The 22,888-nt window shown below is 48.9% G+C and overlaps 1 protein-coding gene across 7 annotated transcripts in view; it reads left to right on the top strand.

The window, feature by feature from the left end:
- Positions 1-22,593, top strand: part of DNM1 (dynamin 1) — a 59,675-nt gene extending 37,082 nt beyond the window's left edge. The window contains exons 15-21 of one of the 7 annotated variants that reach the window (XR_006170873.1): positions 9,331-9,440; positions 9,977-10,088; positions 11,143-11,154; positions 12,388-12,558; positions 12,723-12,938; positions 13,368-13,586; positions 20,454-22,353. Coding sequence is in view for 5 of the 7 variants with exons in the window: in XM_042830707.1 (XP_042686641.1) it covers positions 9,331-9,440; positions 9,977-10,088; positions 11,143-11,154; positions 12,388-12,558; positions 12,723-12,964; positions 13,368-13,586; positions 20,451-20,523 (939 nt within the window). In the remaining 2 variants the exon portion in view is untranslated. The other 6 variants (XR_006170872.1, XM_042830711.1, XM_042830709.1 and 3 more) reach the window with 6 other exon arrangements.
- The last annotated feature ends 295 nt before the right edge of the window (positions 22,594-22,888 follow it).

The following is a 22,888-nucleotide window of genomic DNA, read 5'->3' as shown; positions in this document are numbered from 1 at the left end:
CACTGAGTGTGCTAATTAATGCATTTTCCTGAAATTCTTTTGGTCAGAACGCTGAAATATGGTGATGTGTGGAATGTCACTGAGATGGTCCTATGCTATCGATTTTCTTGAAGGTCTTGAATATTAAGAATTCTGGCTCTGTGGTATTGGTGTCTTTCTACTTCAGTAGGAAATAATTCTGTCAGCAGACAGGATTGTCCACGGTGAATATGTAATTGTCAAGTGTTTCTTCTTGTGCAAATCAAAGATAATTGTTGTCTTCTCTGATTGTTATTTTGGATAGAGGAAAACTAGCTGGACTGTTTGGTAAGGATGTGATCACAAAGTTAGCCCCACTCCGTGTGCTGGGGGATGAGAAGTGCCTGTTTGCTGCAGCTATGCACCGAGGTGATCAGGGCTCCTGATCCCAAAAACTGCTCTGTCCTTTGCTGTGGGTTGTTGTTTTTTTTTGTCACTTGGGTGTTTTGAGGCATGTGTTGATGTGCCTGGGAGCTGTAGTTGGGCTTGTGTTCTTATCTAGTTTATATCAGTGGGTTTGCTTCATTCTCAGCAGGTGAAAATGATGACAAATATAGCGATGAATCAGCCTTTAAATATCACCTTCTGCATGGAGACTGCAATAGCACTGCTGTGCATGAGCAGGCAGCGATTTCATACTTGAAGAATCAGGCATTTAAATGTCTTTGCTAAATCAATGCATCTCTGCTTTAAGACCCCTGACTTTTGTGTTCAGAGTTGCTAGGGGAGGCTTCACTTTCCTCCAGGTTACATATGCTGATCGAGTGGTTATAAACATCAAGTAGTTTAATGAAAGCCAGCTGCTACATCTGCATTGTGGAGATGACCAGAATCCTTGTTCTTCCCCTGGGGAGTGGGAGGGAGGACTGTAGCATAAACTGTTAATGGATTCCAGTTGCATGGGATGGGGGTTGGACCTTTCTCCCTCTTGGGGGTGTGCAGCTTTGGGGGTCAGTAGCAACTGGAGGTCTGCAGTGTTTCCCTCCCCCATGGTGAGATGTAGGGCTGCCTAATTAAAGCAATTCCCTGCCAGCCTGGGTCCCTTATAAACACAGGAGAGCCAGTGCTGACGAGGTCTGAGCAGCTCCTGAGAAAGGAGCCTTTGTGCTCCGTGAGTGGGAGCAGAGGGGAAAGGGAAGCATGCTTTTGATTCGTCCCCAGATTCAGCTCCTTGATCTCCGGCTGAGGGAGAGATGTGAAGCAACTTCCACCTGGCTCCATAGCTGAGCACAACTACAAGTTGGTGCGTTTTGGGGGCTGCTCAGAGAGCCCCGAACGTGGGAATTCCAACCCCAAACCTCAGTCCTGCAGGGCTGGCTGCAGTGCAGGGCCCTCTGTGTGCCCATCCCGGATTTCTCCTTCCCTACTGATTGAGGACTCGCGTCCTGTGCGGTTCCTAAAATACTGTCACATGCTTTTAGAGGCTGCACACAGTGATCTTCAGCTCTGGGAGGAGGGGGGAGGCTTTGCCCAGCCCTGTGCTCCCTGTTCCCTTGTGCTCTGGCTGCTGGCTGGAGGAAATGAGGAGGGAGCTGGCTCTGTCCTGCTGGTGGCAGAGTTGTGGGAGGTGGACTGGGAAGGCGAGGGGTGACATGGTGTGGTGGGGGGTCAGGGGAAAGGCCCAGCTAGCAGGGAGCTGGGGGGAGTGGGGACGTGGCCTCTCCCTGCCCTGTTTTGCAAGCCAGGACCAGTGTCTGAGGAATGGAGACATCTGGACCCCATTAGTGAAATACCAGTCTTTCCGCAAAGCTGGTTTGTTTTTCCTCTGCCTCTGAAGAAAGGAATTGAAACTTAAAATGTCTTAAAGGGCCCAGCGTTGCGTGTTAGTGGGGAGATGGCTGCTGATGCTCTGGGGGGGCCTTGAAGGAGTGTGCTGGGGAATGGGAGGGGAAGGAAAGAGGGGCCAGATGGGGGTGGAAAGTTGGCTCCCCACTCTGCCATACTGCCAAAGCATTGGTGTGGGGTGCGTGTGTGTGTGTGCGCTCCCAAGCTGTTTTTCTTCCTGTCTCCTCTCAGGGAGGCAGATGCTGGGCCCTATGCAGAGCTGCCCCACGGACAGCTGGCCTCCCCCAGAGCCGGTGACCCCCTGTGGTACCTGCACCTCCCAGGGGCTGGGGGCTGCAGGCCAGTGTGGGAGGGAGAGGCAGGGAGGAGCCTGCTGTGGCTGCTGGCAATATAGAACATTTCCTTGCTCAGGGAAGCCACAGAGTCCCCAGTGCTGGAGCAGAGCAGTACCACAGCATGCTGTCTAGCTGCTAAGGCCGCGTTGTAGCAGACATGCTACAAGGACTTGATTCAAATAGTGCTGCCTGAATCCCCTGTGGAATCCTCAGTGCCCACTTCTCTGCACGTCTTTCCCTCTGGATGCAAAAGAGGGACGGCCAGAGCATGTGGTGCTGGGGGGCTGGCAGGCAGGATGCAGTGAGCCCTGTGTTGCTGTCAGTAAAGCTTGCTGCCTGCTGGAGGGACCCCTGCACTCCCTGCTCTGTCAGCGTCCACAGGAGTGCGTGTGCAGATGGAGAGATCTGCTGCTCCTCTGGCAATTTGTGTGATACAGGTGGACCTTCTGTCCTCAGGTAAATCACCTACTGGACGTGTGGGATTTGCATAATAGGTGACTACACGAGAAGAGCATGGCTTTACTTGCTGTGTGCAAGCATGTGTTGCAGGCACTGCAGCTGCCTTCTGATTCCTGTCTGCGTACAGGAGGTACGAGTGCGGAGTTCCTGGTGGTTTCAGGTTGGATATGTGAGGATGCTTCAGATTCTTTATACCTCATGTTGATTCCTCTCACGTTGCTTGTGCTTGGGCTCTCAATGCCTTTCTTTTGGTTGGAGTGCAGAGGTACTCTCCTGTTCTGGGAATAACATGACCTTGCTGACCGCCATTGGCTGCTTATCCTGTTTTTTGGTGTTTTGTACCCAATTCTACTTAACAAATACATAATTAATCAATAGTGAAGTTGTTCCCCTGCAGCACATGCATGCAGCCCCCGCCTGCCCCACCTCTGCCCCACCAGTCTGTGTCCTTGATGCCCAGGTTAGCTGGTAGGAATCTTTTCTTTGCTCTGATTCCCTCAAACTGGTGGTGAGGTGGTGCCTCTGGTCCAGCTGCATCCTGGTGTTTGCACCCATTTTGTTTAACAATCAGGTCTGCTTAGAGGTTTTTCCTCTGCTGCTTTCACAGCATTCTCAGCTGCTCTGTGAAACATCTTTATATCATCTGTGGAGCTCTTTGATTCACTTGTTTTCTTCAAAAGAAGAGTTTTCCCCTGGATAAACTCTTTTCTCTTACTCAGTCCTCATTTATACTTTCACTCACCATTTCTCTTTTATTTTCCAGACAAACATCAAAGCAAACACAACTTCCAGAACAGTCAAACCTCCAACTTTCAATCCTTTAGAGTTTTTTTTTGTTTGTTTTTTGTTTTTTTTTAAAACATCAGCATTCTTTAAGATGTGAATTCCCCTCTCTCCATTCACCTTTCTCTGCTCGATCCTGCCTTGTCAGGTAGCAAAGTGCAGTGCAGTTGTAGCTCCACCAGGCCCTTCTGTTTCTCTCTGCACTTTATGGCAAAGCTTAGCACGTGAAACAAGCCATCAGCACAGCCATCCCTGGGACAAGTATACAAAGCTGAAAGAAAGCATGGATGGCTGAGAAGGGAATGAAGGAGAGGTGGAGAGAGAGTAAGAAGAATGTGAGCAGGCTGGTAAGCAGGCAGGTAAAAGTGATCGAGCACGGCTTCAAAGGGTGCTGTTATCCTCCCAGGCTGAGGGATGGGTGAACTCTGCATGCAGCTGCCCCGCAGCCCACCCTCTCCATGCATGTCCCTCTGCCGTGCAGGTGTTGCCGTCCCCGTGCAGCACTGGCAGTGTGTGGTGTATCCCAGCACAGCCTAACCAATGTGCAGACTACTGTACAATCTCGTAGTCCTGAACAGGTAGTCTGAACACTGGGCAGACGGAGTGGAGCCTCTGTGATCTGCTCTCCGGCTATCAGCAGCTCATTAGTCCTTCCCCTCCCTGCCTTTGGGATGGGGTTTTGGGGGCAGAGATGGGGTGAAGGAATGTCCAAGTCCAGATGGAAGAAACATCCTCCTTTTGGCAGCTGGGAAGAGATCTCGTTCCCTGTGTGCTTCCAGTTTGGAGCAAGCCTCCAAGCTCCTTCTTCCTGCGCTGGTGTCCAAAGGCTGGTACCTTGTTTCCACCTGGAGCGCTCTGCACCTTCCTGTAAAGAAGAGAAAAAATAAATCAATTACTGCAATTCTAAGGGGAAAATGTGAAGTTTTGGCTGTCGCCCAGGTGTGCAGAACTTGTTGCTTCATTCAACCCCTCTTCTCCTTGATAGATCTGGCACAACAGCTGGTGGAGTTGGGTGGGGAGGATTCCCAGGCCCCAAGCACCCTCAGTTCCTCCTGCCCAGCTTGTCCTGTAGATCGGCCCTTTGCCTGGAGCGCGGAGTAGAGCTCAACCCAGATCGGCCTTTGCTTCCAAGTCCTCAAAAGGGTCCTTTGACCCACCTTGGCCAGTTGCCTGTGCAGCTCGCCTCCGGCTACTGCAGGAGCAATCCACATCCCGTCTTTTTTTCCCCCACCATCTCTGGCATTGCAGAGCCTCCCTCCCTCCCTCTTCTGGTTTTTGCTCCCTCCCTTCTTGCTTCCCTTCTGTCCTTCTGCCTCAATTGACGTGGCAGTGGAGAGCTAACTAGACTCGAGGGAGGAGCTTGCTGGCTGCTGGGAAGGCCGGAGGTTGGCAGGAAGTGAGCCGGCTGGAGGGTAGGGTTGCGCGGGGGAAAGGAAGGTTCCCTACCTCGCATGGAAACTTGAGGAATGCCGTTGCTTTCTGCGGCGCTTGGCTCCCATGTAGTGATTCCAGATGTTCCCTAACCCATGCGGTTTGCTCCCTCTCTCCCCGGTGCCGCAGGCATAAAGAGGTCTTTGTTTTTGCCGCGTGTCTCCCTTCCAGTGTCGCCTTCTCTTCTGTGCGCGCTGGTGGACGCTTATGATTTGTGGCTAAAAATACGAATACCCACAGCTCCCACTTTGGCCCTAAGCATGTAGCCAAGCCTTTCCTTTTCCTGGAGGTGTGCGATGCTTTGCGCATGTGCAGTGCTGTTCCTCAACCAGCTCGACACCAGGGATGTTCCAGCTCTGCCTGGTGCTCAGGCATTGGGAGAAGTGCACTCTCACCCTTTGCGAAGGCCGATGGCACCGCTGTGACTCACTGAGCTCATGATGGGGCTTTGGGGTGGTACGGCCCCTTTGGTCCTTAACCTGCTAGCACAAGCAGTGATGGCTTCCTAGCGGTGCAGGCAGCCCTGCACTAAGCTGCGTGTGAGTTCAGCTGCTATCTGACTGTTCTTGTGAGCAGGTGAGAAATGGATGTGCAGCTGATTACCATTGCTGTGCTTACTAAGCCAGCAGTAATGATGGTGATTAATCACATGAGTCCAGGCCCAGCGTCTGCAGAGCTTTTGAACTAAATCAGCTTAAAATCTTAGGATGTGTTGTTTAAGTTAAACCAATGTAGCTTTCCTCTGTAAACAAGCCATTACAGCTGCTTTGCAGCTTGGAGTGGTGATCAGTGTCCAGTAACTTATGTCAGTAAAAATTATGCTCTGAGGATCAAAGGGTGATGCAGGTGGGCTGTGTTCTCCAAAACTGATGGAGATGTGAGTGAAGGGTCTCTGGGGCTTCCTGGAAGAGCTGCAGCTCGAGAATTCAGCTCTTCTAGCTGCCTTTTCCTTGTGAAAATGAGACATGAGATGAGTGCTTGCGAGTGCTTCTGACCTGGAGAACAAGTTCAGTTTGAAACACTCAACTTGCTTTCAGAGAATCCAGTCTGGTTTCCAGAGGCTTCTTCCTAACAGCTACATATTGTGTATGTGTCCATGAAGAAGGTTTACTCTCAATTCTGAGGTGTTTTTCCATTTGAGAATTACTGAGGAGATCCCAAAGCATTATAAATGATTTCACTGCAATCCCAGCCATCTCTGGGGCAGCTTTGCTTACTCCATCTTTTGTTTGCCCAATACGAAGCTTTGCCTTTTATGAGAAGGGAGATTAAGAAGTTTAAGAAAGATGAATTGCCCCTCATTACACACGGCCACAAATCAAAACACAGCAGTGCTCCTTCCCCCATCCCCACAGACCTGCATCTCACTGCAAGAGGAGGTGCTTGTCATAACAGCTACAGGGAAACCTTTAATTACTTTATGTTCTCTGAACACAAACTGAGACCTAATAATTCTGCCAATTATTTTCTTAAACTGCGAGTGCCAATTTCTAACCTTAGGGGAGCCCACACAAGCATCTGCCAGCATTACTTCACATGTATTTAAGAGCAGGAGAACGTAACTCGCTGTTGGGACAGTGCAGCTGAATGGAGGAAGTGCTCTGAGTCAGGCTGGCTTGCTGCCCACTGAGTTCTCTGGATTTCTTGGAGGTTATAACCGCCGGGACAGCAGCAGACATTCGGACATATAATTGTATAAACCATCTCTGCCTCTGGCTAAAACTGAAGTGGAGTTGTGTGAGATCGTCAGATTGCAACTGCAGTGTTTCTCTCCCAGCCTGCTGCTGCGGCTTGTGCCCACAACTGGGAATGGCTGATGCCCCCTGAACTCCCTCCTGGCAATGTGCACTTCTGTCTGTGTTGGTAGATGTGAAGTGCAGAGCTGCATCTGTGTCTGCCTGTATCTGCACCATGCTGGGGCTGAGGGGTAATCCTTTGCCGTGTTCTCTGCTTCTGCAAGTAGTTTGCTGTTATCTCCCTGCAAATAACTTGATTAGGCACAGCAGACAGATTAGGGGAAGTTTAACCCCAAGTCTGCAACGTTCCGTAGCCAACACGGCATCCAGGGTCCTTCTCGTATGGTCAGTCTGAGTGCTTCTGCCCCCTCTTTGGCCTCATGGCTCTACAGGTTCATTTGCAGACCACGTGCACTTCTTACAGAACCAACATTATGCTGATGAGAGGGAGTTTGATCCTTTTTTTTTTTCCTGCAGATGAGGGAAAATCTTACGAGCCTCCTGGCATCAGACTGGGGGCTTCCAACACTGTGATTCTCAAACTACCTTTCCCACTTCAATATGCTCTGACTTTTTCTCTCCCTATCTCTAATTCTTGAAAGTTTAAGAGAAGCCCTTTTTCCCCTCTTGGCCAGGATGCTATTCAGCCGTAGCACATACTGCTGGATTACTAACATATGGGCAGAGGGCTCAGCCAAAGTTTTGAGAGGCTCAGCCCTTGGCAGCTCGTTCCACGCTTTCCTGTCTCTACATTCAGGAAATGAAGTCAGAGTGTTGATATAAAACAGGCTGGGCTGAAAACTGAGAAGCTGGAAGGGCTTAAGGGGGGAACTTACAGGAGGTGTGGGGAGATGGAGAGCAGCAGGGGCTCGTTACTGTGCGCAGCATATGTGGGTTGGGGGGCTGCTGCCTTGCAGCACTGACCTCAAGTTTGATTGTTGTGTCTTTTTTTTTTATCTTGGAGCCCAAGGACGATGATTTTCTGCTGGCAGGCAGTTACATGGGTCTTTCCTCTGGTGTATGGAAAGAGCAGCATGCAGAGATAGTGCTGTCTTGATCACTTTGGCAGCATTTATACAAGAGCGCAGAAGGGGTGAAAGTAGAAACTCTGGCAGAGAGCGTGCATTTCCGTATCTGGGACATGGGATTCCCTTACTGTTTGACTTTCATCCCTGAAGAATGACCTTATAGCTGCTATGTTCCATGGAACATTGTGGTTCTGACACCATGGAATGATATTTCTCAGGCAACTTTCACATCAGGATTTTACTGCCTCCGAGGCACTGTGAGACAGAGGGATGGGCTGCCTTGCCTGGAGAGTTAGCAGTTGGTGTACCTCGCTTCTGGGTCACTAGTTCAACCTGACCCAGTGCAGCCGTAACTGAAAGCAGCAGAAAGCTGGAAGCTGTTTGTGGCTCACAGAGCCCAGAGTGGCTGCGTGGCTGAGAGCAGCGCCTGGCTGACACGTCACAGAAATGCTTGCCTATCTGGGATCTAGCCTGGCAACATTCAAAATTCCAGGGGAACTTGCTTGGGAGAGCTTTCTTGCTTTAAAGATCACTATCTTTTTGGGGAGAGAACACAGAATATGGCAGCTTCCCAAGTTCTCTCTTCTGTTTTCTGGATGCCACTTCTAAGGATGTTGCTGTTACATAAATCTAGCAATTAGCAATTTGATCTCTGAGACTTTGCTAAGCTGTGTAATGCCTGGTGTCCTTAAACTTGAGCTGATTTAACTGTAACTTTGGAGGACGTTGGGCTGGTCTTGCTCTCCCGTGGGTGACTGAGCTCAACAACTCTGTCATCCTTATCTGCTGCTCTGCCCTGCCCCTCTCCTCTCTATGGATATTTGGGATCTCTGCTCACTGACCATCTTGCTTTTTGCTCTCACTTTGCATAAAGGTTTTTTTTTTCCTAATTAATGAAGGTCTGCAGACAGAGATGCTCACAAGAAAGCAGTCATACTTGGATTCTTGCATACACAAGCATGTTCTTTCTGTCTGGTCTTGGGATAGCTGTGTTCTGCCTCTTGGAGACCAGTGTGATGGCTCCCTCTCTTGTTATTTTGGTGTATAATATCCAGCTGGAAAAGGTTCAAAATGGGGATTCACCCCAAATTCACACCTGCTAATTTGCTGTAGTACCAGATGTGAAACTAAGCAGGAAGAATGATTTCTGACTTGGCTTTGATGCTGGGTTCAGCAGCTAAGATGGAGTTTCTTATGAGGATGATACCTGGGACCAAAGCGGTCGGTTTGGTGCAGATACCTCAGCTGTGCTTGGAAGGTCGCAGTGGTGTTAATGGGGCTCCTCCAAGCTGCCTGAGGGCGATCACTGGAACTTTAGGCTGTGACTTCTGACAGTTGCCAAGCAGCAAAGGGCCCATGCTGCTTGAGCTTCCAGTTATTTAGTGCATGGGATTTTCATTGAGTGCAATTATTTGACTTCTTTTCAACCCAGGAAGCGTCGGAGTAGTTGTACAGTATCCTGTATTGTAACCAGACCTGCTCTTGATCTTTTGATGCATATTGTCCTTAAACATAACATTATTGGTTACTGTTAATCCTTTTAGAGAGTAGGACAGTGACGAAATGAAAACCAGCTTAAAGAGGTGAATTAAAGTCTGTGGAGCAGGAAGATCCGAGTGCTGTGCCACCTGGGTTGGCAGGACCTCCCAGTGCCCCTGGTGCCACGAGGGCTGCTTTGCCGACAGCCTCCTCCTTCCCATCTGAGCAGAGCCTTTACTGGAGCAGTGAGTGACTTGTTACTGATCTGCTTTTCAGGAGAAGGAGAAGAAGTACATGTTGCCAGTGGACAACCTGAAACTACGAGATGTTGAGAAGGGGTTCATGTCCAGCAAGCACATCTTTGCTCTCTTCAATACTGAACAGAGGTATGTTCACATCTCAATACACCAAACTGTTGAAGCTAGGGCCAAGATTTATACAATCTTAGCAAAGAGGATTAGAGATGAGTGCTTTTAGAGGTGTGCATCCACCTCAGATAATTAAGGGTAGTTGTTGGGAGGGATGGGGAACTCTTAAAGAGAAGTTGAAGTACAAATTTATTATCAAACATGATGGTTCTTAGTGCATGAATAGGGACATTGATAGCAGAAAGAGGGACTCAGGTTGGCTGAAGAAGTCCAACAGTAAGCAGGATTGAGAAGGTAATCTTTCAGTCCCTGTTGACATTCTGTTAGGTTTTATAGCTTTTAGGGTAGAGCTGGAGGCTCAAAGATGGGGACTCAGACTTGCTCATAAAAGATTTTCCTTCTCCCTCTGCGAAGGCATCACGAGGATGTCAGCAGGGAACTATGCATATCTGCCTTAAAATGATGAGAAGATCCCCTGGTCATTTGATACATTTGTCAAATATGTGCAGCTGCCTGTTTTGCAATGGGTACGAGTGAAATGTTTGTCTGCTCAGGAATGTTTACAAGGACTACAGACAGCTGGAGCTGGCCTGTGAGACCCAGGAGGAGGTGGATAGCTGGAAGGCTTCCTTCCTTCGTGCAGGCGTCTACCCAGAACGTGTTGGGGTAAGTTACAGCTGTGCCAGGAGAAAATCTAAGGTTTTTTGCTCTTCTGGTGCTTCCTTTAAGGAAGCCTGGCATCCTCAAAGGGAGGTAAAGCAAGCAAAGGCTGCCTTGACAAACCCTCTCAGCTCTGATGTTCTATGGGCAATAAATCCCCAGAATAAGGGTCTTTGCCTGACTACTAAGTGGTATGTGTCTGTTGAGCCCAGGCACTGTTGCTTCTCAGTGTTGTTCACTGTACAGCACTGTAAGGAGCTCCCAGCTGTTCTGTAGTTGTCATCCCGTTCCTTTCCCCTCCCAGTGAGGCAGTTTTCCCTGTTCCTCTTCCCTTAAGCTCATCCTGCAGCGCTGTTGTCAGCATTCTGCTCTGCTTTAGAAGTGTTTTAGAGAACTGTGCTATAAGTTCCTGTTCCAAGTTTTTCCTGTTTCTGTGTGAGAGGAAGCTGCTATAAATAGTTTTTCCATTAAAAAAGCGATAATTGCTTATCTGTTTGTATCTGCTGCTCCTAATAGACTTCTTGCATTCATCTTTCCTGTCACCCTTGAAGATAGACTGCATTTCTGCCAAAATGTGTTTCCTGACAATCTGATGTGGTATGAATATGAAGATTAGGGCCTTAGCAGTGACACGACTTCAAATTGGCTCTGAACCAGGCTGGGGCTATTAGACACATTCATAAAGGCCATGTGCCACCTATTGGTGTGCAAATGGAGCGCCGTGACAAAGAAACACTGGTCCCTAGTTTGACTGTTTCAAAACCCAATGTAGGAGGTCACAAACAACTCTAGGAGGTAAGTGTTAATTGCCCTTTATCACTAGTAACACAGTTTCCTTTGCAGAGCATCCCATTCTGGTTTCCAATTTAGCTAAGCAATTACATCGTTCCTCTTCCAGAGTAACTTAGGTATTAGCACGTTGTTGGTGGGATTGGTTTTCTGTCTGCTCAGTGCTGTTTTAACATCTTCTCCAAACTCTAAGACCAGCTAAAAATCTTTTTTCATTTTTGTCCCTTTTTTGTTTTAATTTTTTTCACGTGTGCTCAAACTGACCTGCCAGGACAAGGACAAAGTAAGTCTGATCCTCCCTGTGTTGCCTTCTGGGGCCCCACTGTATATGGTTCTTTTTTTCCTTTTGTCACTGTTTTCCAGGAGGCATTTGGTTCTCCCCTCTTTGTACCTTCTGCTGATGCTGCTGTTTGTTTCTGTTCTTGATCCGAGTTTTCCTGTTTTTTTTTTCCTTTTTATTTATCTTCTTTTTTTTTTAAATATGATTTCTGGATCTTGTTGGAAATCTGTTTTTGTTCTTTTGACACTCACTTTTTTTTTCCCCGAATTGTCCTGCTTGACTTCCACTTCCTATAGCTTACAGTTCTCACTAAGGCCTTCCATTACTTCATTATGTAAGATCTTCCTTGGAAAAGCTCAGGTGGACAAAAGAATTTGCTCTTTCTGCTATGTTTTGTTCCCCAAAGCGAAAGTAGATAAGAAATTTTCTGCAGTACTGAAATTTGTCACTGGGATGGTTTAAAGAAAAGTTTTTCCTTAAAATCAGGTTTTCCTTGTAATAAGCATTGAGAAAGGCAGCAAAGGCTTTCATGGTCCGTTGCTTAGAAATTGATCTCCAGTGGTTGAGCTCTGGCAATTGCTTGCTGTCAGACAGGCGTGCTCCTGGTTTTCCCTTAAAGAAATCCAAACAGTGCATTTCAGGCAGAGGAGAGAAGAATCTTCTGCTTTGTGCAGAAGAAAAGATGGCAGCAGCTGTGAGCAGGATATTCAGTTTATGTTCTGGAAGGTTTTCTAGGTTATTCTGCGTGTTTACGATCGTCTCACCTCCCTGTATCAGTTTCCTCAGTTGTATAATGATAAGGATGCAGTGTGCAGGAGAGCCTTAATTTATGGTGAGTGATTCTCAGGTCTGAAATGTATCTGGGTGTGCAAAGTAGAGCTCAAATGAAGAACCTCCCATGAGGCTGTAAATGCTAGAAGTCAAAAGTACAGCTTTGGGTATTCACTGGAATCATGGCCTGTGGACATTGGTTAGGAGTTGTTGCCTTCCATCTTTCATGGGGCTAATTCCTACTAAAAGAGCATCTTTGCTGTTAAAGTTTTTCAGCTCTAGAGAAAGATTTGCAAACTCAGCTGTCACTGCATTGACAGTCACAACTCAAAAAAACAGGCTTAAGTTTCCTTGCATGCTCTTCCTGCATGTTCTCCCCCCTTTTTTTTTTTTATTGAGCTGCTATGGAAGAACTAATTTGGTACAGTGTTTGAAGAACTGTTCTGTTTCTGCCTTTCTCTACAGGCCAGTGAAGCGGAGGAGAATGGATCGGACAGTTTCATGCACTCCATGGATCCTCAGCTGGAGAGACAAGTGGAAACGATCAGGAATCTGGTGGATTCCTACATGGCAATTGTCAACAAAACCATCAGAGACCTCATGCCGAAGACAATCATGCACCTCATGATAAACAATGTACTTATCACCCCGACTGGTAGAGATGGAGAGCCGTAGGGATGGGGAAAAACGGGGAGAGGGCAGAAACCTGAAGGCAGCTTGAAAGGAGCTTTGGGGTGGAGGTGCAATGGAATATCCTAGAGATGCTGGCAACCGATTCCCTCTGTTCTGTTCCTCGGCAGACAAAGGACTTCATTCATTCGGAGCTGCTGGCAAACCTGTACTCCTGTGGCGACCAGAACACTCTGATGGAGGAATCAGCAGAGCAGGCCCAGCGGCGTGACGAAATGCTGCGCATGTACCATGCCCTGAAAGAGGCCCTCAACATCATCGGGGACATCAACACCAGCACTATCAGCACCCCAATGCCCCCACCGGTGGACGACTCTTGGCTGCAGGTGCAGAGCGTACCGTCTGGACGCAGGTACCAGAGGCTCAGGGGGAGAGCCCCGCAGACCTGCCCGATGCCTCTCAGGGCTAGCTGGGGCCTCCCACTGAGACACAGGGGCTTCTCTTCCCCTCTTCTGCCTGTGGATGCAGAGCTGTGGGTGTTTGTGCGGGGAGGCTTCTGTGCCTTGGAAGCTGTAGGGCTGCTGCATCTTTACAGAAGATGTGGAAGCAGACTCTTAGGAGCGTTTCTTGGGTTAGATGGGGCCTGAAGTAGCTTTGAAGGTAACATTAAACCTGACGCAGCTCTCAAAAGCCAAGAGCTGTGCTCGAAGTGATATGGAACTAAAGAAGGAACACTAGAGGCAGCATACGGTGATAGTGGCGGGGAGGAATCCCAGGCCTGTTGTTGCAGTTGAATGTCTCTGTTTGTTTCTCAGGTCTCCCACGTCCAGCCCCACGCCGCAAAGGAGGGCTCCCGCTGTGCCCCCCGCCAGGCCTGGCTCTCGAGGCCCGGCTCCTGGGCCACCTCCTGCTGGTGGGTCAGCGCTGGGTGGTGCCCCCCCCGTGCCCTCCAGGCCGGGTGCCTCTCCTGATCCCTTTGGGCCCCCGCCTCAGGTTCCTTCTCGACCTAATCGTGCTCCTCCTGGTGTGCCCAGGTAAGTCCTGACGTGCGGATCCAGGCAGGTGGGGTAGGTCCATAATTTGGGTAGCAGTTGTGGCAGTGCCTGTTCTGCCTGGACCATACAAGTCAGGAAGTTGGAATGCTTGGTTTGGGTTCAGTCTTGGGCTGTCTGAATTTGATCCGTAGGCAGGAGCCTACGGCCACTCGGCTATCATACAGATGATGCAGTGCTAAGGCAGCTCTTGAGAACAAAAGGGCAGCCTCCTCTCCGAACCAGACTCCATGCACAGATTGGGGGTAGAGGACCTGGTACCTGAGAGCTTTAATAAAACAATCAATTCTTCTGCTTGCAAGTAATAGGCGGTCACCAGAAAATCACAGGGCTAGAGTGAAAATCACAGCATACCTTTCAAGGCAGTTCCCCTCTGTCTAGAATTGCCCGAAGTCTGCAGCTGCCCTTCTCCTGGCAGAGTTCTTTTTTAAGGTGAAGTTAGAGAGGATCTTCATCTAGGATATTTAGATGCTTTTTTATTAGGTGAATATTGTGATAGCACTGGCAGGGAAGCATTTTTTTGTAGTCATTTTTGTTGTTTCTGCAGTCAACTTGAATGTTTTCCAGCCTGAAGGGCTCAGGTGACACAGCTTTGCTTTCCTGTTAGGAACTGTAACTCCTGTCCTGTTCAGTCACTTCATACACCCTTCCATGTAGCAATAAGGAGTTATCCCCTGGGAGGCTACGCACTTGGTCCTGAAGAGGACCAGGGAACCAAGAATGTGTGTGGTTGGTACTTGATCTCCCTGTGAGGAAGAGAAAGCAATTGCAGCATAAAGAATGAATACAACCATAACCCCCACCCAGCGACACCTGTGGGAACATTTCCCTTGGGTGGTGGTGCCCCAGCTCTTACCTGGCACTGCCTGTTTGGACAGGGGTATTCTCAGGCTGCATGCAGCCCAGAAGCAGATGAATCCAAAGAGATAAATCTGTTCCTGACTTGGGTGTGTGCAAATAGTTTTACTTTCTTGGTGCCTCTGCCCCAGTTTTCAGCACATGTCCTCCATGACCTGCCCGCTCGTGCCTCAGTACTGCTCCAGGGACTGCAGTCCTGCAGGTGGCACCTGTGGATGTCAGCTTGCTTTTGCTGTGTATTTTTGGCTCTTGCTTCTTTGTGAACCTGCTTCTCCATATACTTCTGTTTTGTGGATTTGATTTTAGTATACCTACCTTTTGTTCTGTCTCCATCTTTCTACTTTCACGGTTTCATTTCTTCACTCATGAAAAATATTCTATATACCTGGTCATGATAGGATCCCCCAAATGGCTGGAATGAATTGGCCTTCTCTTTTTTGGTTGTTTTTTTGGTTTTGTTTTTTTTTTAATGAAATCTGTCATAGCTTACCTTAATGGCTTTTCTGCCTTGTGTGAAATAGAAGGGTTTAGGGGAACATGGGGAACTGCACAGGAGCAGCAGAAGAAAGTGTTTCATGCTTAGCAACCCCTTGGTGTAGGAGGGCTGGAATGCATGCTACAGACTGCCCTGATCTGGAGTTGAGAAAGTTGGTTCCTGAAGTTGTGAAGTGAAGAAGTTCTCATGCTCATTCTCTGATCCCCCCTCTCTGATTCTTCCAGTCGTTCATAGACTCCTCCGGATCCTGATACCAGCTTGTCATTTGAGTTCACTGATGAATGGAGAATTTCCAATGACAAGGGACTCTTTCTCTTCTTCTCCTGTATATAGAATAAGAATGTTCCCTGCTAGCACTTGGACTCGGGTCCTTCTGCCATGGGTGAACGAATGCCATCTCCACTGTTGCTTTTTTAATACCCATCTTTTTCCTTGCTAACTGGGCTCCACTACTTTGTGTGTGTGTGAAAAGAGCTCGTGTAGGTGGCATGAGTGGGCTCTGGGAGATGGAGGTGCGTGGTGGTGGCTGGTTGTGTGCTATGTGCATGTGATACCCACGTGAAGTTCAGCTGTGTGCTTGTGCCACTGTTGGTGGGCACATCTGATGTTGTGGAGGATGAGCTTAAAGACAAATGTTGCTGTACTTTTCTCTACGTGTGTTTGCACAGACACATGCTTTCACATACAAACACCACGCGGTCTGTTTTCTTTCACAGGAAGGTTCTCCTGCATGTAATTAAGTACAATTAAGGCTGATTTTCTACCATGCCTCTGTACGTAGCATTTATTCAGAATTTATGCAGAAGTCCGTGATACCAAACACCTTGGGAGCTGCAGATGATGCCAGGCCCTGTCTCTGTGCAGTGAAGGGCTGCATTTGGGCTGGATGCCCACTGGGGCTGTTTAGGAGGAAGTAGTTTAGTTTGTCTGGAATAGGAAGCTGTAAAGGCACTCCTCCAGGTACTTAGTCTCTCCAGTTTAAAACAGTTTGACAAAAACTGTAGGTGAAAGTTTAGGCAAATTCAAGGAATTCAATAAGAAAGTTTAAATGAGAATAATTTAACTACTGGAAAAACGTGTGGAAAGCAGTGATTGGTTCTCTGCTTTTTGGTAAGCCTGAGGAAAAATGATGCAAGCAACCAGCATCACTGTAAGCACAACTTGTGTGTTTTTAGACTTGAGTTATTCAGGAGGTCAAAGTAATGATCTCATGATTAGTGACCTTTTAAATGTCTTTGTCTTCTGGGCAGTGCTCGGTGCACCATGACACCTCCCGCCCTTCTGAGCTCTCTGGTCAACTCTGACACTTAATATACGGTCAGGAGATGGTCAGAAGATACGAAGCCTCAGTGAGTGCCAGGTCACCTCACCTGTGGCCAGGCAGCTGGTGCTGAGACCTGGCTTAAGTAGGTGTGAGTGTGCTCAGGGTCTCAGTCTGGATGTGCCAGCAGACCTGTGTATCCAGCTGGGTGGGAGGACGAGCAGCAGCTGGTGGTGTGTGGGTAGATAAACTGTGCACAGCAGGATTTTGGGTGCGTGTGAAGATGAGGCTGTGAGTGGATGTGAAGTCCTGCATGGCCGAGTGCTGCCCTCCCCAGCAGTGCACACTTGTGTGGTGTTCTGGGAGGGGGGGCATGCGAATGTGGCTCTGTGCAAGCGCATGTCTGTCTGTTCCACCTTCCTGACAGTCTGTTTGGCCTCTGCCTTGAACTGTCTGAACTGCCATGTTGATTTCATGTTGTCTTTCAGAATCACTATCAGTGACCCCTGAGGACTGGCAGCCACGGTACGTTTTGCACTCTCTCTGCGATGCATGAGTCGCTGTGTCCCCATCCTCCATCACTTTGCTCTGCAGCTTACCTCTGCTGCCTTGTCCTTGTGTTAGTCAGAGTCCCTTGTCCAGTGAATCACGTCTGCCAGGATCTCATAAAGGGAGGAGTCTAGAACAGAAAAGCTGGCTGATCAGAGATGGAGCTGGAGCCTCAGGAGCTAGGAAAGCCCCAGTACCTGACTTGTGGTTACTGGAGGATCCTTTCTCTGCCCTCAGGTAGAGGAGATGGGATGGGGGAGTGAGCTCTGGCAACATGGTCTAAACGGTGTGTCTTTCATTTGGCTTCTATCCACACTGAGTGGGAGATGAACTGAATGAATTCTGTTTTGATCCTGTTTGTCAGCTCTGTTAGGATAGAGGTACAGACCTGGGGAGCTGTCAGTTCAGACTCCTCTGCTTGCATTTTAATATCTCACTGGAGAAGTGCTCCCTTCCTCTGTATGCTTGTGAAAGACAGGAGGTGTTTGCTGTATATATATTTGGGTGTAGGATAACTCTGACACTGAATGTTCCCTGTTATCCTTCTGTCCTGTGATCACAATTAGAAGCAGACTCCCTTTGCTCGTTCTCCACTTGACCCTCTACCTCTTTTTACTCTTCTGCCTCTGTTCAGTCTGCCTTCCCTCCTGTGCCCTTGCAAGAGAGAGGATTTTTGTGATCTGTATTCTCCTTGAAACTCTGCTTGGGTTCCTGCTTGCTTCCCTCTCCTATCGCTCCCTGCATTTTGCAGCATTGTACTTCCTCAGTAATGTAGGAGGCTCTTGGGCCAGGCTCATGTCCATTGTGCTGCCCTACATTCAAGGGCCAGTTCTTCCCTGTCCCCTCAGTGGTGCAATGGTGGAGTTTGAAGAGGGAGATCTAGCAAATTCTCTCAATTTTTTCTGCTTACAAAGCACTAGCCCTACCTAGCAAAGAGGGAGAGGGGCAGAACAGGGCAGATGTGACTGTTTGGGGCTCCTTCCCCCTTCCTCTGTGTTTAGAAGTGAAAGGCCTGACCCCGAGAGGAGTGGAGCAGCAGCAGCTCCTGCAGTTTTCCTTGATGCTGGCTGGGGGAGCAAGTGCCAAAGACCTGTCTTAATAGGAATGGCACAAGTTGCAGTCCCTGTGTCAGGTGAGGAGAGCTCCCAGCTAGCTTCCTTCTACAGTAAATGGCGTCAGTGCTGCATGTAACCAGCTGAAGCAGAGAGGTGCTGCCTTACATCACTCCAGTGCAGTGATTGTTCAGTGGCCGATGTGTTCTTTAAGGGCGTCATCTGTCAGTCCTCCCCCACTGCTGACGTACTGCAGAGGTGCTGGAGCAGTCAGCAGCTTCTTCCAATGCTCTGCCTGCTGCAGGCATCCTGGCAGCTTGAGAAATGTGCATTGTGGTAAATGCAGAGAGGCTTTCTGGTGTCTGCGCCCCTCTCCGGGACTCGCTGTCATGGGGCGTTCCATTTTTAATCTGAAACAAAGAGCACCAAGGAAATAAAAGTAGAAAAGCACCCCAAACCTTCTGATTACAGTCCTTGGCAGCCCGAGTGAACCAATGCCGTGTTTCACCATCTCTGTTAGGTTATCATCAACAGAACTCCCAGTCAACTTGCTGGTTCCTGGAGATGATGAGGGATGTGACGAGTGGAGCTGGGGCTGCTGCCAGGCTCTGCCTTCCTGCATACTGGAGGCTGCTATGAGCTTCCCAGCCAGCAAAGCTTTGCTCCTCATTCTGATAGAAGAGATTGGCTTTTCAGTTGTAAGAGGGCTTGACTAGCAATGAAGAGACAGTCTGAAAGAGCATTGCAGGGGTAGACGGTTACAGAGAGAGAACTTTTTTGTCCTAGGAAATAGTTCTCAACCTCTCTAACCTTACAGGGCAGATAGAATCATAGAAGGTGGTGTGTCTACCTGAGTAATGCTGATGCTCCTTTCAGCCCTGTTTACTATGGTAGGGTCTGGTGGCTTCCCTTGCCAGCTTCAAGGATCCTTTTTTGAGTGAACCCACAGAGGTCAGGACAACCAGACCAAACTCCTTGTGTGAAAAATGCCCTGCAAGCATTTCAAAAAGTGCCTTGTGAGATGCAGGGCAGCACAGCAGCATCTTGCCAAAACCTGAGCCCAGTTCTGTAAGGTGTCAAATTCAACAGTCTGCCATTCCCATCAGAGTGTGAGCCACCAGGTGGTGTAGATGTGGCCATGCCAACTGTGAGCACCTCTGGAGGTGGTGTACGAATCCTGTGTGCCATGAAGGCCGTGGTCACAGATTTCCCAGCTGTAACTCACTGCAAGTTTTCCTTCTAAGAGATGAGTATTTCAGCACCCACCTGAGATTCCCATAGTTTCCAGATTTGCTCTACATGAAAAGTAACTCAGGTGCCACGCTGATGACGTGGTCTTGCGGTTCCCACTGACATTCTCCATCAGGGAAATATTTCCAAATGCTTTACTGTCTGAAGGTTTGTTTTCTGTTTTTTTCCGAGGTATCATTGCCCTAGGCAAGGAACAAGAGGTTTTAGTTGTTTAGAGATCTGGGCTGAATCCATATAGAGCAATAAACTGCTGAGGTTTAATAAGCAGGGCCAGAGCGTTGCTCTGATTCATTCTCTGAGGTGAGGCAGTGTGCCCCAGTTCATAGGACAGTGGCTCTTCTGGTACCAGTGTGATTACAGGTTTGCTGCCAGTGCAAAGCTCTTCCCCATTACATCAGCATAGCACTGCAGATCTCCTCTGCCTTTCTCCCACCCTCCCTCTGAGCATCATCATTTCCAGCACTCAATTGATTCCCTGTAATCTAAATTAAAGCTTGTCAGCGTGGAAGTGTTCAGGCATTAATTTAGTGACACCTGGTTCTGTTTGATCAGTGCAGATGCTTCCTCTTTATTTACCCCCATCCTGTTTGGTTTGCACTCTGCATTCCAGGCAGCTTGGATTGTAAAACCACTCTGGGTTGGTATTGAGCAATTTAATTATCATCGTTACATCATTGCCACGCTGACACTGCAGGGAGCACTGAAGTAGAGGGTGACAGCAGAGGGGTTGTCTTGTACTTTGTGCTGCTCCCTGCTGTCCCCCCCAGTCCCTTACACGATGGAGATCACTGAACATGAACTTGTCCTCTCTGTGATTAAATTGCTGCCCTTAGACCTAACTAAAGTATCAGCGATTAGCTGAAACAATAGCAGTGGCTAAAGCCTTTATGCAGTCAGCAGCAGTTGCATTTGAGAGCAGCTCAGTGCCCTGTATGCCAGGAGGGACTCAGGCTCTCCTAGCCCCAGGGGATGCTGCTCCTCCCAGCCAGCCCTGCAGCAGTGCATCTCGGGCCCATCCATGCTGTGTGATGTCATGTGCTTGGTACAGAAGCTCTCTGTTGGCCATGCTTCTCAACTCTCATTCCAGAGGCAGCACCCCCCGCTGGCACTGAGTCTGCATTTGATGAACAAATACAGCAAAGCTGTACATCCAGCAGATTGCCTGGTGGTGATCCATGCTGTGCAGAAAGCCCAGGGTTGGGCCCCGAGCAAACTGACAACACCTCCTGATAGAACTGTGCTCTTCTGGTGCTTTGTGCCTCGGTTTTCTTTCTCTTGCTGGCTCAGGCGAGGTGGAGAAGCATGCGTGATTGTGACTGCGATTGCTGTGCTAACCACAGTGTGTGTTCTCTTGTTTTTTGTTCTCTGCTTTTTCACAGCAGAAGGGGCCCTGCCTCACCTACTCGACCTACCATAATCCGACCGGCTGAACCGTCCCTCTTAGATTTATAACTCGAGGCTGCAGACAGCTGGCGACGAGCGCCGTGCTGGCGGCTTCCCATCCCACCTCCCTTCCACAGCCACAGTCACTCCTCATCCATCCCACACCTGCTTCCCTCCATCCCTTCCCAGTGTGTGGTACAGCACTAGCCTAGTGATTGAGCTCTTCGTCTCCACCCGTGCGTCCTGTATTGCTTTGTGAGCGTAGTGTAGCCTTCATTTGGTGGCACGGATCCCAGAAACACGGGCTCCTGGGAGAGATCAGCCACAGGGACATCCCTCAGTCCGCACGTTGGCTGTCTGTCCTGTTCTCATCTGCCTGTCTGGCCTGGATCAGTGTCCTGCCTGCATCACCTAGCTGTAGCACCACCTAGGACTGAGCTGTAGTGAATTCCTTGTAGTTAAGAAGATACAAGCGTGACTTAGAAGCAAAAACGCTGTCAAAATGTGACGCTCTTAGGAACAGATTAAATGTCCTGTGTGTATTAGTTCGACTTCCAAGGTGCAAAAACTCATGTTGGGAACAGTGCAATCTACCTTATATCAAAGCGAGGCAGGGAGGCGAGGAGGGGGAGCTTGATGGGGAGCACTCAGACCTGGTGCTCAGCTCCCAGCAGAGCTGGGGTGCTGCGGTGCGGCCGTGCTCCTGTCAGGCTGTGCTCCATCGCATTGGGCTCAGCCCCAACCCAGCGGGGAGAGGGAATGGCTGCTGCTGCTCCCCCTGCAAACGGACACCCCAATGTTTTCAGGGAGTTTGCTGCGTGATGTTCTATTGAAGCTATTTCTGCTATGAATAAGCACATCTTTGTGTTTTTTTGGGTACTGTGGTGACTTCTTCCGTAGCCTTTTCTTGCATGTGTATGGTACGTGTTTGGGGAACTTGTAACTGTTGCTTATCACAACTCATCCCCCTACGGCTTGATTTCTACTCTTCATGTTATGTGTATTAAAAATATGACCAAAAAAAAAAAAAAGACTTCAGCATTAAAAATATACCACCCTGTGCATCTGGGCTGTCGTGTCTCCACCAGCAGTGAGCCACCCGTGTCGCAGCTGATTTGCATTCAGGTTATCTTTTTGTAGCGTCTTCGGTTTCTGTTGTGGCTCCTCTATTGTTCCGACGCCGATTCCTTTCTGTATTTTAACCATTGTTTTACTGCTTCTCCCCCTCTCCCTTCCTTTCCCCCTTTCCTGTTTTGTTTCCAGCCGGCCGGGTAAGGCCAGTCCCTCCCGCCCGGAGAGCCCCAAGCCACCATTTGACATGTAGTGCTGCTCCCTGCGAGACTCTTTGCCTGCTCTTAGCTGTTCTGTCCGGGAGTGTTCGGACTCAGCTCTCACCCCTGGTTTGTTCTGTTTGTATTTGTGACACACACCTATCAGCTGTGACTGTAGTAAAGCTGTTTTTGATTCCCAGCTGCTTCGAGGAGTTGAAATTGTAGTAATGAGAAACATATCTTTACTGTTATAAATATCTATAAATATATATATATAAAGATGGAAAATCTATATATGTCCAGGTGTTTAAAGCCGTTTTGTGCTTCCATGTGGATATTAGGAAACGCTTCAGTAGGGAAAGAATATCGCTATACATATATATATATACATCCTGAGAAGTGAGCCAAATCCCAGTGTTGAATTTTTGAGCCGACTGTTCAGTTCTCTGCTGTGTGCAGTTGGGTTCCTGTGTTACCCCAGAGCTGTGTCTCGGTGCTGGTGGTAGCTGTGCTGCAGTCTGTGATCTACTGTCACTCTCGTTACTTGGATGAAATAAACTATTGTTTCTGTATAATGAAGGACTCTCCAACTAGAATAAAACCATCTCTCTTTCTCTTACTCTTTCTCTGGGTGATTTCCAACCTGTTTGATTATAACTGAGTCTTTTCGTCCCTTAGAGCTTAGAAAGCTCTGCATGCATGACCAGAATGGAGGCACAGATGCGCAGCAGCAGCCAGGCGTTGGTGGCAGCTCGGCGGGTGCAGAGATGAAAGCCCTTCTCTGCTGTAAAGGGAGGTGCAGTGAGGTGCGTCGGTGACGACACAGAAGGTGGGAGTCCTGCACACCACACACTTGGTTCTTACAGCTGTTTTTGCATAGGCCTGGCTGTGGGACGCAGTGAGTGGGCAAAGAGCTGTGGCTTCCCTGGCAGGAGCTGTGCTTTGGGCCTGGCTGTGAATGCAGCCCACTGCCGGTGCTGCTGCCCATCTCAGCCCTGCCTGCTGCTGCCATGGTGCGGGGGGGAGCTCCCTGGTGAGATTTGGGTAAGCTCTGTGTCTCCCTAGAGCTAATAAGTGTGGTGGCTGCTGGGGGGAGGTGGGGGGAGCAGCCCACATCTCCAGCACTCCTGTTCCTCTGTGCTGCAGCTGTTTCTGTCCTTGCC

This window comes from Centrocercus urophasianus, unplaced genomic scaffold, assembly GCF_019232065.1.
Source record: "Centrocercus urophasianus isolate 14NV4802_14NV808 unplaced genomic scaffold, USGS_Curo_1.0 seq_34, whole genome shotgun sequence".
NCBI classification, from domain to species: Eukaryota; Metazoa; Chordata; class Aves; order Galliformes; family Phasianidae; genus Centrocercus; species Centrocercus urophasianus.
This window is presented reverse-complemented; position numbering and strand designations above follow the sequence as displayed.